This window comes from Notolabrus celidotus, chromosome 17, assembly GCF_009762535.1.
Source record: "Notolabrus celidotus isolate fNotCel1 chromosome 17, fNotCel1.pri, whole genome shotgun sequence".
NCBI classification, from domain to species: Eukaryota; Metazoa; Chordata; class Actinopteri; order Labriformes; family Labridae; genus Notolabrus; species Notolabrus celidotus.
In genome coordinates this window covers 6,980,978-6,996,428 of record NC_048288.1, presented here as the reverse complement: position 1 = coordinate 6,996,428, position 15,451 = coordinate 6,980,978, and the positions used below count along the sequence as shown (strand labels likewise).

The following is a 15,451-nucleotide window of genomic DNA, read 5'->3' as shown; positions in this document are numbered from 1 at the left end:
TCAGCTCAGGCATCTTCCCCTCAGTTTTTAAGACCTCCATGGTGAAACCTACCCTCAAAAAACCCAACTTAGATCCCTCAGAGTTAAAAAACTACCGTCCTATTTCTAACCTCCCCTTTTTAAGCAAAGTTTTAGAGAAAATTGTTTTTAATCAACTTTTAGTTCATTTAATCAATAATAACGTTTTAGAGAGATTCCAGTCAGGCTTCAGAGCGAACCACAGCACAGAGACTGCCCTCCTTAAAGTCACAAATGACATCAGACTGATTTTAGATGAAAACAATGTGGCAGTACTCATTCTTTTAGACCTCAGTGCTGCGTTCGATACTGTCGACCACGACATTTTAATCAAAAGACTTGAGAAATGGGCTGGTCTCTCTGACCATGTTTTATCCTGGTTTAGTTCTTATCTTTTTAACAGACAGTTTTTTACCAGCCTCGGTGCCTGTGTGTCTCAGACACACGATTTTAACTATGGGATTCCTCAAGGAAGCATTCTTGGGCCTATTTTATTCTCCTTATACATTTTACCCCTTGGACACATTATCTCAAGTCATCACATCAATTACCATTTCTATGCAGACGACACCCAACTATACATCTCTGTCTCACCCAATGACCCAAATGCTCTTCACTCCCTCACCGCCTGCCTTTCTGACATCAATGTATGGATGAGCAAGAACTTTTTAAAATTAAACGAAGACAAAACTGAAATTCTTTTAATAGGACCCAAAGCAGCCCGAGAACAGCTCCAGACTACACTGAGAGATTTTAACAGTCAAATTAAACCAAAGGTCACAAACCTGGGAGTGGTTTTAGATTCAGATTTTAATTTTAATGCTCATTTTAACAAGGTCGTAAGTACTTCATTTTATCATCTTAGAAATATTGCAAAAGTCAGACCTTTTTTAACGCAAAAAGATGCCGAAATTTTAATTCATGCTTTTATTACAAGCCGCATTGATTACTGTAACTCCCTTTTTACAGGCCTGCCCAAAAAATATCTCAGAAAGCTGCAGCTTGTTCAGAACGCTGCAGCTAGAGTTTTAACGAGGAGAAAGAAAACTGACCACATAACTCCTCTTTTAAAAACTCTGCACTGGCTCCCTGTTTCTTTTAGAATTGATTTTAAAGTCATTTTACTTGTTTTTAAAGCTCTTAACAGCCTTGCTCCTCCATACATTACTGATCTCCTGTCATTTTATGTTCCAGCCCGATCACTGAGGTCCTCGAATGCTTCCCTTTTAAATGTTCCTCGTGTGTCCCACACAGGTACCGGCCAGAGGGCTTTCTGTTTTTATGCTCCTAGGCTGTGGAACTCTTTGCCTCTGGACATGAGAACGGCGAGCTCTCTGGGTGTTTTTAAAAGTAAACTTAAGACTTACCTTTTTAATCTAGCTTTTAATTTGGAGTAATTTATTTTAGCCCTGGACTGCATTATCAGTATCATTATTATTATTATTTTTATTATTATTTTATTATTTTATTATCATTTTTATTATTTTCATCATTATTATCTAAACCATTGTTTTAACATGTATTTATTTATCTTATTTATTTATTGTGTTCACCTGATCTCGTTAACTCTACCTTATTTTTAACTTTTATTTCCACTCTTACTTATTTTATTAATTTTACTGTGTTGTTTTTCTTTTCTTTTTTAAAGTATTTCTTCTTTTTTCATGCCTTCTATAATTCTACCATTGCTGTTGTTTTCTTACTGTCTGTTACTCTGTGAAGCACTTTGGGCTACATGTTTCTATGTATGAAAGGTGCTATATAAATAAAGTTGAGTTGAGTTGAGTTCAGTTTGATGTGAGTTTTAACAAATAAGCAGACTAATGTTTTAACGATGTGCTTGGTTTAATAATTCACCCTGCAAGGAGGCTGATGAGAATCTGTTGCCTTAAAAGCATTTAAGACCACCGAAATCAGAGTGACAATTGTATTGGCTGAATAAATACATCATTTTAAAATAAAAATCACCTTTAAATCAATATCTTGTGTCAAGTTATTCACGGCTTTAGTCAGTAGCCGGGTAAAGACCTGATGCAAAGCGGAAGAGTCTGGCTCACCCTGTCAGGACTCTAATTTGCACATTATACATCATCTTCTCTTACATAACTGTGAGTTAATGCTACGATCTAACCTTTATTTAGTCTTTTGATCCATTTTTATAGAAAAACATTAAAAAGCCCATTCAATAAAACACATTAAATATCTGACATGTATCTTTTGAATGATTTTGTTCAGTACAATAAAGGAAGACAAATAATCTGTCAGATTTGTTGGCCTCTGAGTCAGATATATCTGATTATTCTAAAAGCCTGATTTCAGGTTGATAAAGGAAACGCATGTAGGACCCGACCATAATAAAGTCACATAACCTCTATGAAACATCTTGCCTTGAGTTGCCTTGAGAAATGCCCATGAACACTCCTTTTCACTCGCAGGTGAATACCTTGTTGCCTTGGATTTCGATATTTTCTTCCCATAGATGTTAAATGAAGTCCTTGAGGTGATTGCTTAATGGTGTACACAATGCTGGCAATGATGGCGGGAGTAAAGAACACCCACGTCATGTGTATAGACAGCGATATGTTCATTATGCAGGTCAAAGATTTGAGTACATGGAATATACAGTGGCAAGGTGAAGAGGGCTGTAGGTACGGAGAGGAGTTTGTCTGATTCTCAAAGGGCTGAGGAAGATAGGTATGGAGTATGTGAATATATTTATGTATGGGCTCTTTGAATAGTCCCTGAAAAGAGAAACACATCTCACCTGAACAGGAAGTCTCTGTCTCGGTGACGGCACCCAAAGAACAACCAGGTCTCGCCGAATGTGGCCTCGGGCTTCTCCTGCTTCTCCTGTTCTCTGAAAGTCAAACAACGGATGTTAGCGGCCAATCAATACTCACAGACGACCAGGCCAGATGGAGGAGAGCGAGTCCTTCCTCGCAGCAGAGGTTAAAGAAGAGTAGTGACACCATTAAGCACTGTCTGCAATGACAGTACACTGAGTGCCACAATTGGCTAATGCACGGAAACGACTGTGTGTGCTGCAGCGAGGACATTATATGTATTATTGAATTTCACCCAAACAGAAGGATGGAGGCCATCACTATAAACAGTTACTGAAAATGAAACTGCAGCTCGTGCTTTGTGTGTGTGCTTTGGGTGCTGTCGTGCTTGTGTGTCCAACTGTGCTTGCATGCAAGAAAAAAATAAATGTTCCGGCAAAAGTGATTCCTCTTGTGGCTCAGAAGTTTGGCAAAGCTCCCAGAATCCTTTGCAGACGATGGCAACACACAGCGCACAAAGCAGCTCTGAGGGTGCCGGTATCTGTGCCGCACACCTGCTGCAAAGGTGACAGCTCTCTCCCTGATAACAACAGTTAACCCCTAACCTTTCATGATGCCATCAGTCAGTTCACTCTCTAAAGAGCCCCGTGTTATCTGTTGCTCCCGTCTGGAGGGGGGGGGGGGGGGACGTTGAAGTGACCGACCACGGCGAGGAGTGGAGGAATGCCACAGAGATGCACGGGTCCCTTTGTGCTGCGCTGCTGCACTCACAGGATAAGGTGCTCTGTGCTCTGAACCCAAATATTTGATATTCACAAACACTAAATCCTGCTTTGTGTTCTCAAGCTGTCACAAACTTTAAACTTTTATGTTTGGATCATAAAAACTGTGCTATCCTGAGCCACAGGAAATTAATCAACAATTATTGAATCAACCAGTTAAACAATACTGCATGCCTGAACATGCACATCTTTGAATCGGGATTTATTCTTGCACATCGTCATGGCCCTCCGTGTCACTACTTGCTGACAGGATAGCAGGTGGGCCTTGCTAGCCACACAGCCAGTGGTTGATTAAAAGAGAGATTTCAAAAGTGAGTAAGATTCTTCAAAACATGTGTGAGGGTCTGCAGGATAAGGAAATGATTGTAAGAAAGATTTATTTATAGAGCACCTCTCAAGAACAGAGGTCACAAGGTGCTTTACAACATCAAAAGAAAAACATTAAAAGGCAAAACAGAGATTGTAATTAAATACAAAAACATTACAAAAAACAGACGGATTAAACAAAGGCTAGTCTAAACAGATAGGTCTTCAACTGCTTTTTAAACCCGTCCACAGTTCTCAGTTCCAGAGGGAGACTGTTCCAGAGTTTAGGACCAAAAACCTGGAAAGCACAGTCTCCTTCAGTTTTTAACCTGGTACGAAGCACAACCGATAAACCCTGATCAGAGGACCTCAGAGTCCTGCTGGAGTTAAATGGCTGCAGCGGCTCCTGCCCATTGAGCACTCAGTACACAACAATAAGAATTTTAAGCTGGAATCTACATTTAAAGCTAGGGTTGGTAGTCACAGAAAACTAGCATGAATTTGAATGTAGCATTTCCTCAGGACTCTGTCTAACCCCTCCCCCCTCCCCTTGGAGCTCCTCCAAAACGGCACCCCCGCTCACATGCACCAGCACCACTGATTCGTGACCATATGGTTTCATGATTTGTCTCCTGATGGCATGGATTGGTTGGTGTTTTCCCAGGTTTACTCCAGCTGTAGATAGCCACTTTTTTTACTCTTTTTTAAGAACACATTATGTATTGATTGCTATCTGGACATGAAGATCATTTTAACTAGTATAACAAAAAGTGTATCTAAATCTGACTACCAACCCCAGCTTTAACTGGAAGCCAGTGCAAAGATATGAGGATCAGAGTAACATGAGACCTTTTAGATGATTTTGTCAACAGCTTAGCAGTAGCATTTTGGACCGCTTGTAGGCGGTTCAGGGAAGCATTGCTAAGACATGTGACAAGAGAGTTACAGTAATCCAACCAAGATGACACAAAAGCATGAGTAATCATTTCCAGCTCAGCTGTGGACACTAAAGGTCTGAGTTTGTCGATATTTCTTAAGCAATAGAAAGAAGAACGAACCAAACTATTCACATGCTGGTCCAGGCTAAGGGCCTGGCCCATTTGGACCCCTAGATTGTGTAGGCCAGGTTTAACAGCAGAGGACAAAAACCCAAGGCTTCTCCTCACCTCTGGAACAACCCGGTCAGGAGCTGAGATAAGAACATCAGTCTTATCTGAATTCACCTGAAGGTAATTATCTGCCATCCAACATTATATACAGTCCACACAATCAAGCAGGATTGACAACTTAGACATTATGGGGTTTAAAAGGCAAGTACAGCTGAATGTCGTCTGCATAGAAGCGATAAGAAATGTCTTTAAAAGTTCTTATGAGATACCACAGAGGGAGCAGATAAAGAGAAAACAACAGGGGGCCCAGGACAGAACCTTGTGGGACACAAGGGGACAGGTTTTCTACTGATGAGACATGTTTGCCAGCATGAACTGAAAAAGTTCCTTTAGAAAGATACAAGGAAAACCAGTCCAAGGCTGTCCCAGAGACACCCACCCACTGTCTAAGCCTCTGAATCAGTTGTGAGTGCTTAGTATGTATGGAGTTTTTTTTTTTTAAAGATATCCTTGTGTTTATGTTACAAATGGACTGTCATCAAAGCACTGACACAAGGACATGTCGGGGCACAGAGAGAGAGTCAGTCAGGGACGAGCGCCTGAGAGGCCCGGGCAGAAAGTCAACAACAACATGTGGGTCCATTGACATCACCTTTAACCTGACAGCCAGTTGCACAACACTGAGGATTCACATGCACAGGAAACAGAGTCATGTACATGCTACAAGAGAGCCGGGCTACATTTTACAGATGTATTTTTTGAGACAACATACACAGCTTTAAATCAAATTTATATTTCATAATGGCTTCAAAAGTCCTACATGCTTCCACTTTTGCCTTTAAAATCAGGGAGCCACGGAGTGACATGTTGTGGATATTTACCGGCTTTAGCCAGTTGAGCTAAAGTTGTGAACACTGAAACAAAAAAGAAGGAACCTAGCTCTTAGAGATCTCGTTGGTGGAGGGAACGAACATGAAAATTTTGAAAATGCAAACTTAGTGCACACACCTGACTCCAGATGAGTCAATTACTTGATCCTGATTGATCAAAAGGGACAACCTGATCACACACATCACATCAAATCAGGAGGAATCTGTCACATTACCCCTCTGCCTGTTAACACTGTGGTAAAATAGTTAGTTTCCGTCTCAGGCTGGTCTCAGAGTGGGGAAATAATGACAGCTAACGGGCACAGATGTGAGAGCAGCCTGAGGAGCTACTGGACCCCAACCATCTCTGAGAGCCTGCTCACTTTACATTATCTCTTAAATAATGACTAACCATTAAAATTAATTCAGAGGGAAATAATAATTCAACTTGTTTTATGTTGTTGGGACTAGTGATGTAAATTTCAAGTATTTTCCGAGATCGATCTTTGGAAATGATAACGATCAATTATTAGTTAATCATTAAAAAACGTTAACGTTTTCCATGTCAAAAACAATGCCAAATACTTTTTTTCCTTTGAATTAAATTTTCCTTCACGACCCAATGTGTATAACTGACAGTATTGAAAAGACTATGGATCAAATTGAGGTGTATAAAATGTTATACATGCCGAATATCAATGTGTGGGGCAGGCTCATTATCTCCACGGACATACAGACATAAAAGTGAAGGCTCAGACTTCAACAAGGGAACTGAACAGAAACATATTTTAGACTCAGTGTCCAGTTTTCTGTCTACTCGTTCTTATTGAGAAAAATAAGCATGTGAACGTGGTCAGGTGTCAGCCGGGAGCGCAACTGAGTCATAATCAGTCTGGCGGCGGAGGAAAGTGCTCATGGAGACCTGTCACTCAGCCGCACACCCCAGCTGAGCGTCTCCGTTATGCGCAACACCTGTAGTCAGCTGATTCACATCCAAACATGCTTTAAACTGAAAACACCTCCCTGATAGCTGAATGACATATGAGACCACATGATGTTTATTGCCATTTTAGTGACGTACAGATCAAGACTCATAAAACTGGATCATAAAATTTCAGGGTTAGAATGAAAATACACTTTTTAACAAACTAGAGGAACTTAAATACTTGAAATATTAAATCAAGATGAATCGGTTCATGTCGGAACAATAAAAAAACATGTTTTCTTACCCACTGGCAAGGCCATCCAGATATATGTTCACAGGATGTTTTTCCAGCAGCGTGAATAAAGTACAAGGACGATGAGGAAAGATCTGATACTTTGTGGAATAAAGTAAAACTATATTCTTTATTTTCAAGTAATGAACTGTAGCGCCTGTACTCACAGTGCTTCACTGATTAGTGTTGGTGAGAAAAACAGAATCAATGCTCAAGTCTGAATACCAGAACAAAGCTTTGCCCTCATTAATTAAATGAAAAGTTGACCAGTTAATGAAAATACTTTGCAGAAGAAGTTTGTTTGAGCTGTGTGTCTGTGCCTGGGTCTTGGTAACAGAGCTGTCTGGCTGACTGGGTTCGAACGCTCAGATCCCGTCCATTAGCATCCTGGACCAGATTCTTCTGATCTGCAAACAGCCTCGAGTAAACTCATTTTAGTGGACTCGTCTCTCTCCTCTCGCTGCCTGCCCTAAAGGGATCAATACCAATATGAAAAACCTGGATTCCATTCTGAGCAGACCACACCGGCGCCTTTCTCTGAATACAAATCACATCACATCACATGCCCACACTATAACAGCCTGCGATACAATCCCAGGGGGGAAGGCAGCATCTACAGAGCACTCCATTTGGGGTCGAAATCAGAAGCGGTTGCCTTTCAGAGCCATTCAGATGATCAGCAGGAGGGGGAAACTGTGAGGAAGGCTGAGGTGAAAGACTTGGTAAACATCCCAATTATCTCATATCTATCATCTGTTTTCTCTGCAGCTCCGTGCGAGAGGTTCAGAGCAGCTTTTTGGGCATGAAAAAACAACGAGACAAAAAAAAAAAAAAAGCTTAAATCCAACAACAGCTTGAGGCTTAATCAGTGAAATTACGCCGCAAAATGACACCCATATATAAACGTGCTGAATTCGAAATGTTTTCAGAACACAGGAAGGTGCCGAAAAGCAAGACGTTGAAGTCTAATTGTAATCAGCTGTGTGGTTAGCCTGATAATGAAAGCTCAATATTTGTTCACATAAACTTTAATAAAAAGTTGTCATATTGAATGTGCCAAGCATGCCTTCAGACCTACGAATAAAACCGAGCAGACTGATTCTTTTTCCAGGAAGAAAAGCTTGTTAGAGCTGTAAAGAGATTATTTCAGGCTACCCATTCAGTAAAGATACAATATTTGTTTAACTGTTACTGCTCCTGGCGAAATAGAAACGCACTGAAAATCACATTATCTATGAAATCCTTCCACTCAAAAGCACAGCAATCAATACCACAGTACCAGGGGGCCTTATTAAAATCTCCTGGTACCGTCAAGTGAGCCTCTGACCTTTAAAGACTCTTCTTCCACTTGTTACTGGTGCTACAAACTCATACAAAGTACTTTTGAAAACAGCCATCGATTAACAGCAGGGGCAGAAGGTGAGGGTGGGAGGGGGTAGGCAAATCGAAGCATCCCTTGTGTTGTTTTGTTGCTAACACGACCCTTCTTAGGCCTGGAGGCAGATACGGTGTCCCGTTGACAAACTGGTGATTGTTATCTCCTATCAGAGTGCAGCGTCAGCCGCCGAGGCTTTGTTTGGAATCTCAAGTTAGATTCTGTATAATGTGGCGCTCCATGACAGGTTTGTACAATCCTCCAGCACAATACGCAGCTGGAGGGGAGAGGATGAGGGAGACGAGGGAGGGAGGGAGGGAGACGAGGGAGGAGGGACTGAGGAGACAACAGAGCTGATAAGTCAGTTAACAACTCGGCTTCAACAGCTCAGAGCCTCTCAGCAGAAAAATACATGAAATTGAATCAAATCAAATCAAAAATGGAAGAGCATTGACGTTTCAAGGTTTAACTGTTGTTTTATGAAACAATGCCTCCAAAAATCAATCAAGGTGTAGGTGTTTTTTACTTCAAACCAGTGCTAACCAGTAACAACACACTAAAATGTGTATCATGATGTCCGGTATTCAAGAGAGCAAAGTTTGGCTGCACCATGAGGATCAAAGTGTGACTGATAGGTTTGTATCACAGTCCTCCACCAGAGAACACTCCCTCTGGCTCCACCTTGATCATTAAGAGGAGGTGTCTGTCTGCGAGTGGTGGAACCAGGTCAGTCTGAAAACGTGTGCTATCTTCGGAGCTCCTGCATCCCAAAGGCGCAAACACCTCCTCACCCCACATGACCGCTCCTCTTACCCCAAATCTGCTGCACTCCATCCACGGCTGCCATCACTCCAGCCGCTGCTGTGTCACCTCTCAGAGCTATCATCCACCGACGACACCCGCCGCAACTGAGCACACGTCAAGGGGATTTAGAGACAATTGGACCTGACTGGGGCACAACCTCATTTATAGAAAGCCACCCAAGAGTTAGAGATGTCAGTCTGACTGAAAAGGCTCACCCTGCTTTCTAACAAGTCATGGTGGGCAGTGGAACTGGCTCAACACACATGCCTCAGCCTGGACGGAGCAGCTACTTCAATCATTTAAAATCTTTCTGACAGATCATCGCTTTGCAATCTCCATTTATCTGTCAGATCTGAATCTCAGAACATTAAACAAAATGTCACGTTTCTACCAAATGATAGCACTCCTCAAGCATTTAGACATATAGCCACGGTTTAACAAGCCGGGGGAGAACTACGGCATACTCAGCCAACGGTCAATATCCTCACACCACCTTGCCGGCAATTAACAAGCAATGATTTACTCCAACAACGTCGCTGTGGACTGCTGGACTTTTTTATTTCCAAATCAATAACGCTCCATGTGCTGCTTTGACTCTTGGCTCTTCATTACAGGAGGAGTCATAAACTTGTGCTTAGGAAGGCCTAATTTATTCCTCGTCAGACAAGTGAGGCATCTGAAATAATCCCTGACGTGATCACAGCCCTCACTGCAAGATTTATTTTGACTCATGAGATGTACATGACGCTGACTTTTATCACCTTTGAGCCAGGTCTCATTTAATTGTCTCTGCAGATTACTCAAAAATAGGCAGAGATGATGCGCACTTAACATCACTTGAACAATGTGAATATTCATTACTGGATGTAAATTTTGGCTGAAGTAGCCCGTGTCACACAATGTGCCAAGCAGAATTACAACCTGCATGATTCTGATGCTCGACATGGATATTTAGCTGAGCTACTTCAGCTGCATATCATATCACATGTATAACATCCCCAGAGATGCACTGGGGTCCCATGTGCAGAGGCCATGGTCCTCCAAGTAGGCAGCCTGGGGTCAAAGTCTCCTCCTCTTTAAAGTTTCTGTGCTATTGCTCATTAAATGGATAAAAGTAAAAAGAAAATATTTTAAATGTTTTAACTTGGGTGCTTCAGAAATGATTTATCCGACCTCCATTCTATCATCCAGCTTCTCAAAGGCTTTTTTAACAGACCTGACCAAGCTTACACCTTAACTCTTTACAAATCAGCATCATGATGTCATTTCTACAACCTCAAGACCTTCAAGTGGATCAAAAGAAAATTGGTTTCTTTCAATTCAATTCCAAACCTTTATTTATTCTCGAAAAGACATTGAGGTTTCCCTCATTGCCAATGTCATCAAGATCACAGGAACATTAGAAACAACGAACAAACACACAATCATTCACAAAACAATAGATTCATTAAAGCAGATACAATTTGAAACACAGTGGTCTGAGATCAAAGTCTTAAACTCTGCAAAGGAGGGAATGGATATCAACGTTAAAGTCTGTTGGAGGGTATTCCATGATTTATGGGCATTAAAGGATAATGCTGATCTACCCAGTTCAGGGTTAACTCGAGGGACTTTCAGAACGAGCCAATCAGAAGAGCAAGTCCCGTAGGATCCATAATTCCATTCCTACAAGTTTGCAAGGTAGATGGGAAGCTTTCTAGCAAGCGCTTTAAAAATATACAAAAAACAGTGTTTCTTTCACGGGTTCAAAGTAAGCCAGTGGACAGCCTATTGGTAACTTACTGTTAACAGCAAAACTGAGACTCCCCAAAAACAAATGAACAGATGCTCCTCCCAGTTATGTAATGAAACATAAAGTGACAACATTTATTTGCAGAAATATCTAAAGGGGCAAATATGCTGTGACTGGAACTCATGGCTGCTTCTCAAGTTGCTAATTAGACACAGAGAAGTTGTCTATTGTAGGATGTTGGCTACACTGTAATGCTCAGAAAGATAGCCATCGTTACCAGAGGCTTATACCATCATCATATGATAGCAGATTGGTTCCAATATTATCTCTGTAAATGTCACTTATCATGCTGCTATGTGATATTGATATGTATAATTAAGTTTGCCATACCTTTGCTGGAGGAAGCCAATGAAGGGTGCAACTCCAGTGCCAGGTCCAACCATTATGAAGGGCACCGACAGGTCGGGTGGAGGTCGAAAGGAGCAGTTCGGTCTCAACTTCACATGGATCTAAGGTCAGAGGCCATTAGCAAGAATTTAAAAATAATGAGAGTAATTACAACAATGCTGAGAAGTCGCTGTGGGCTTACCAATCTAATAATTGATCTACTTAATATTCTAAAGACATACTAATAGGAAAACTCATGAGCTCCAGCTGGAATCCATAAAGTCCTCGGTAGAGAGGATTTACTTGCTCTAATTTAAATGAATTCCTTCATTAATCACACACAACTGGCCTAAGGCTTGTTCTTTTTGTCTATAGTGCATTAAAATAGAGTTTACAGAGAAATATAAAACATGTAGTTGAAGAATGTTGAATTTAAGATACCTCCTGTTCTGCAGATTCAAGGAAACCTTGTAAAATGTTCCTGTATTCTGCTCCACCCCTCAACCTTCACTCTGACTATACAACTTCTTGAACTGTAATATTTGAAAGAGAACAGGCAGTCTGGCTCTCTTGGTATTTTTGTGGAAACAAAACTAAATCATGGAAGGGATGGTAAAGTAATGCTAAGCAGGATTTCAACTTAGTCAGGATGTGTACTTGTCTTTTTCTCTCCCTATGAGTGGGGAAGGTTACAAATTTTGTAGCACCTGCACACTACTACCAAAAAATATGAGCACCAGCAAAGAAATGTTTCTCCCAAGGCCAAGAGATCACAAATTTGCACAGCCTAATTCAGCTCTCCATTTTCCACTGTACTCATTACCTTTGGCAGGTCTGGGGTGCTGGAGGATTCATCCATCCCAGAGAAAACCAGGGCAGGACTGATGAGGTCAAACAGCCAACCGGTACACAAGCCCTGCTTTCCCGCAGGCCGCAGAGAGCATGCTGGGAACTCTACCACATTGAAGACAAAATGCAGCTTTCCTGGGTGTCTGAGGCCGGAGCTGTAAAAACGGTACCACAGAGAGTTTGAGATGGAGGTAGATAGCGATAGAGGAAAACAACAGTGTGAGAGACAGAGTGTAAGAAACACAAACAGTGACAGGCACAGAGATGAAGTGGAAAAACAGAGTGAAATGCAGAGAGAAGCAAAGGGAAAACAGAACAGTACAGGCAGGAACAAGCAGTAAAAGGAAGCATACATTCAAAAGAAAAGCAGCAATGCTTTTTCAAGTGATTCACTCAATTCACTTAAAAATGCAGTTGACTTGCTTCTAAAAGTGTCAAGAAACCATCTAGATTTGATGCAATCACTCTCTCAATTTTGGACATGGCATTGAAATGAGCTTCATTATGATCTATACCAGAGGTTCCCAATGATTTTCTGTCTGATTTGGTCGAAAAGGTCTGTCGAGGTAGCTATTGAATGATGTCAACACCAGCCATCAAATTTGAAATATGTGTTAGGATGGATTTTGAACTCAATGGCATAAAGTAGTATTGAACACATAAAGAAGATGTAATGTGAATATATATGTTCATGCAATAATCAGTGTTTTGGTCAGTTTGGTTTATATTTTACTTCTACCACCATATGCAGAAGTTGAATGTTCCATCTTAAGCTAACCATTTCAACTTTTCCCCATAATTTTAAAGTAAAGGCTTCAACCATATATGTATTACTTTAAAGCTAAGGTTGGTAGTCACAGAAAACTAGCATGAATTTGAATGTAGCATTTTCTCAGGACTCCGTCTCTTTAACCTTAAGCTAACTATATCAACTATGATTTCAAATTACCTTTAGATAAATATATCAAAAATGTATCTATCAAATTAAGCTAACTTTTAAAAGCAATTTATATATCCTTAAGCTAACTATATCATCCAGTTTCCCATTACCTTTAGCTAAATCTGAACAATTATTGGTCTATTAACTTAGGGCTAAAGTCTAAAAACGATATATCTGCAACACCATAAGCTAACTATATCATTGAGTTTCCCATTACCTGTAGCTCTATAATTTAACCATTTATCCATTAACTTAGGCTAAAGTCTAAAAACAATTCATCTATTATTTCAAGCTTACACTTCATTTCTTGCCTTTAGCTAAACAATTGACTGTCTATTAGTTTTTAATCACAATTCTTCAATGGTATCCACAGGTTTAAGCCAAACATCAAATTTCTCTGTTCAAAAAAGGTCTAAGAATTAAACAGTGGTTGGTGGGATGTATCATACAGTAGCTCATCACACTTAACATATAACTCAGCATACTAATTCATAATGTTACATGTGCTGTTCCCCTGGTTGGGAATAAATGATCCACACATGACTTCTGCCTCAATCTAGACTAAAAGATGGGAATAAAATAGCTTACTGTCCATCTTGCTTCAATAAAACTCCCTCTCTCCCTCCTCTATATTCTGGTCTTCTCTGTTGGCCGAAGAACTCTCACGCTCCCTCATCCTTCACTCTCCAGTTCCTGTGGGCCACCAGAGACCTCTATTGACCACAGCATCAATAATGCAGGCCTCTAATGTCTCTGCACCATCTGATAAACTACAGCCACCGTCTCCGCTGTCCACTCCCTATCTCTTGGCACACACAAACACAAACACACACACACACACACACAGGCAGCTAAGTGAGGGTCTAATGAGAGGAGAGGAGAAGTTTTGACATTGCGTTAGATGTTGCTGTTCCACATGAGCTTTAAAGCAGACCTAATGGGCACTAGCTTAACAGGAAGAGCAAATCAATGACAGACTAAGTGGTGAAAAAGATGGAACACTTGAGCCTATTTAAAATAAGCACACCTGGCTAAACACTATATAAAATTTACTTTCCCTTGTTTGCCCAAGATTTTTCAGCATTCAGTCAGCTTATAAGGAAATAACGTATTTTAATGCACACCCAAACAAACAGAAATATTAAGGCTACAACAAAGGGATATACATGCACATACAGTATATTCAGCTGAATCATTCCTTTTTTTCTAAAATACTTTCTAGATGTCCCCTGAAACTCAAAATTCATATGCCACACTTTATATTACTCATGGAGCCTCGCTTTGATGTTATAATAAACCCTGTCAAATGTCTCATAATTTGAAAGCTCAATCCAGCACTGTGAAGAAGCTGGCAAAATAGCACATCTCTAGTGGAAAGCAATGCCTTTCCTTGCTGCCAATAGTAAGAACATTTGAATATTATTATGTGAACTCGACTGTCTTGCCTGGAGGCACCCAAAAAAGAAAAAACAATGAGGAGGTCGTGATTGATTGGTCCATTATGATGAACTCTAAGAGATAAAATATCAACAAAATTAGGTCTGAGGGTTTGAAAAAACCTGTATAATTGACTCTAACTCTTTTGGGGGGTTTTACAATGCAAACGTTAAAATGAAATGTAATCGTTAATCTTCTTTTGAGTGTGACACATCCTGCTGCATTTTAAAAAGGACTTTGCCTTAAGTTGTGAGCAATATCAAACTCATTAATTTCCTCCCTTGTTCTACCGTATATAGTCCAGACTTTGGGATTCTTCTGTCTTACAAATGATCTATGAATTTCAGAACTAATCTACAACAAATTCAATCAAGTTTGGGAGAAGACATTAGTGGGAGACCCCTGATAAAAACTGATTACGATTATTTAATTACATAAACAAGTCCAAATGAAGGAAGCCATATTTTTGTTGCAGATGAGTAAATGATAAAAGAGCTCCATCTTCAAGTAAATGAGATTTTTCAGTTATTCGCTTAGTGCATCATAATTCATCATCACTGTACAAAATGATACAAAGTAGTGTTTGATTTTTTTTCATAACTCAAACGTGTACAGAATCACAGAACAAGTGATCGATGCTAAAATGCTAAAAAAAAAAAAATATTTGTGACCATGTTGAGAAAGTAAGAGCACCATTCATACACTGCAAAGTCTTACTAAATGTATTCCTCTAATATTACATTTAATTAAATCCATGACAAGTCCAGATATGACATCTCATTCCAAGATATTACATGAAAAAATGAGGACTTAATTGCTTCTAATCAGAAAAATAGCTGGCGG

The 15,451-nt window shown here is 40.2% G+C and overlaps 1 protein-coding gene across 3 annotated transcripts in view; it reads right to left on the bottom strand.

The window, feature by feature from the left end:
* mtrr (5-methyltetrahydrofolate-homocysteine methyltransferase reductase) overlaps positions 1-15,451 on the bottom strand; it is a 43,400-nt gene that overhangs the window by 14,234 nt on the left and 13,715 nt on the right. For all 3 annotated transcript variants that reach the window (XM_034706481.1, XM_034706482.1, XM_034706479.1), the window contains 3 exons: positions 12,206-12,386; positions 11,386-11,504; positions 2,783-2,875 (listed from right to left, as the gene is read on the bottom strand). In XM_034706481.1, the coding sequence (XP_034562372.1) occupies positions 2,783-2,875; positions 11,386-11,504; positions 12,206-12,386 (393 nt within the window). The remainder of the gene's footprint in view (positions 1-2,782; positions 2,876-11,385; positions 11,505-12,205; positions 12,387-15,451) is intronic.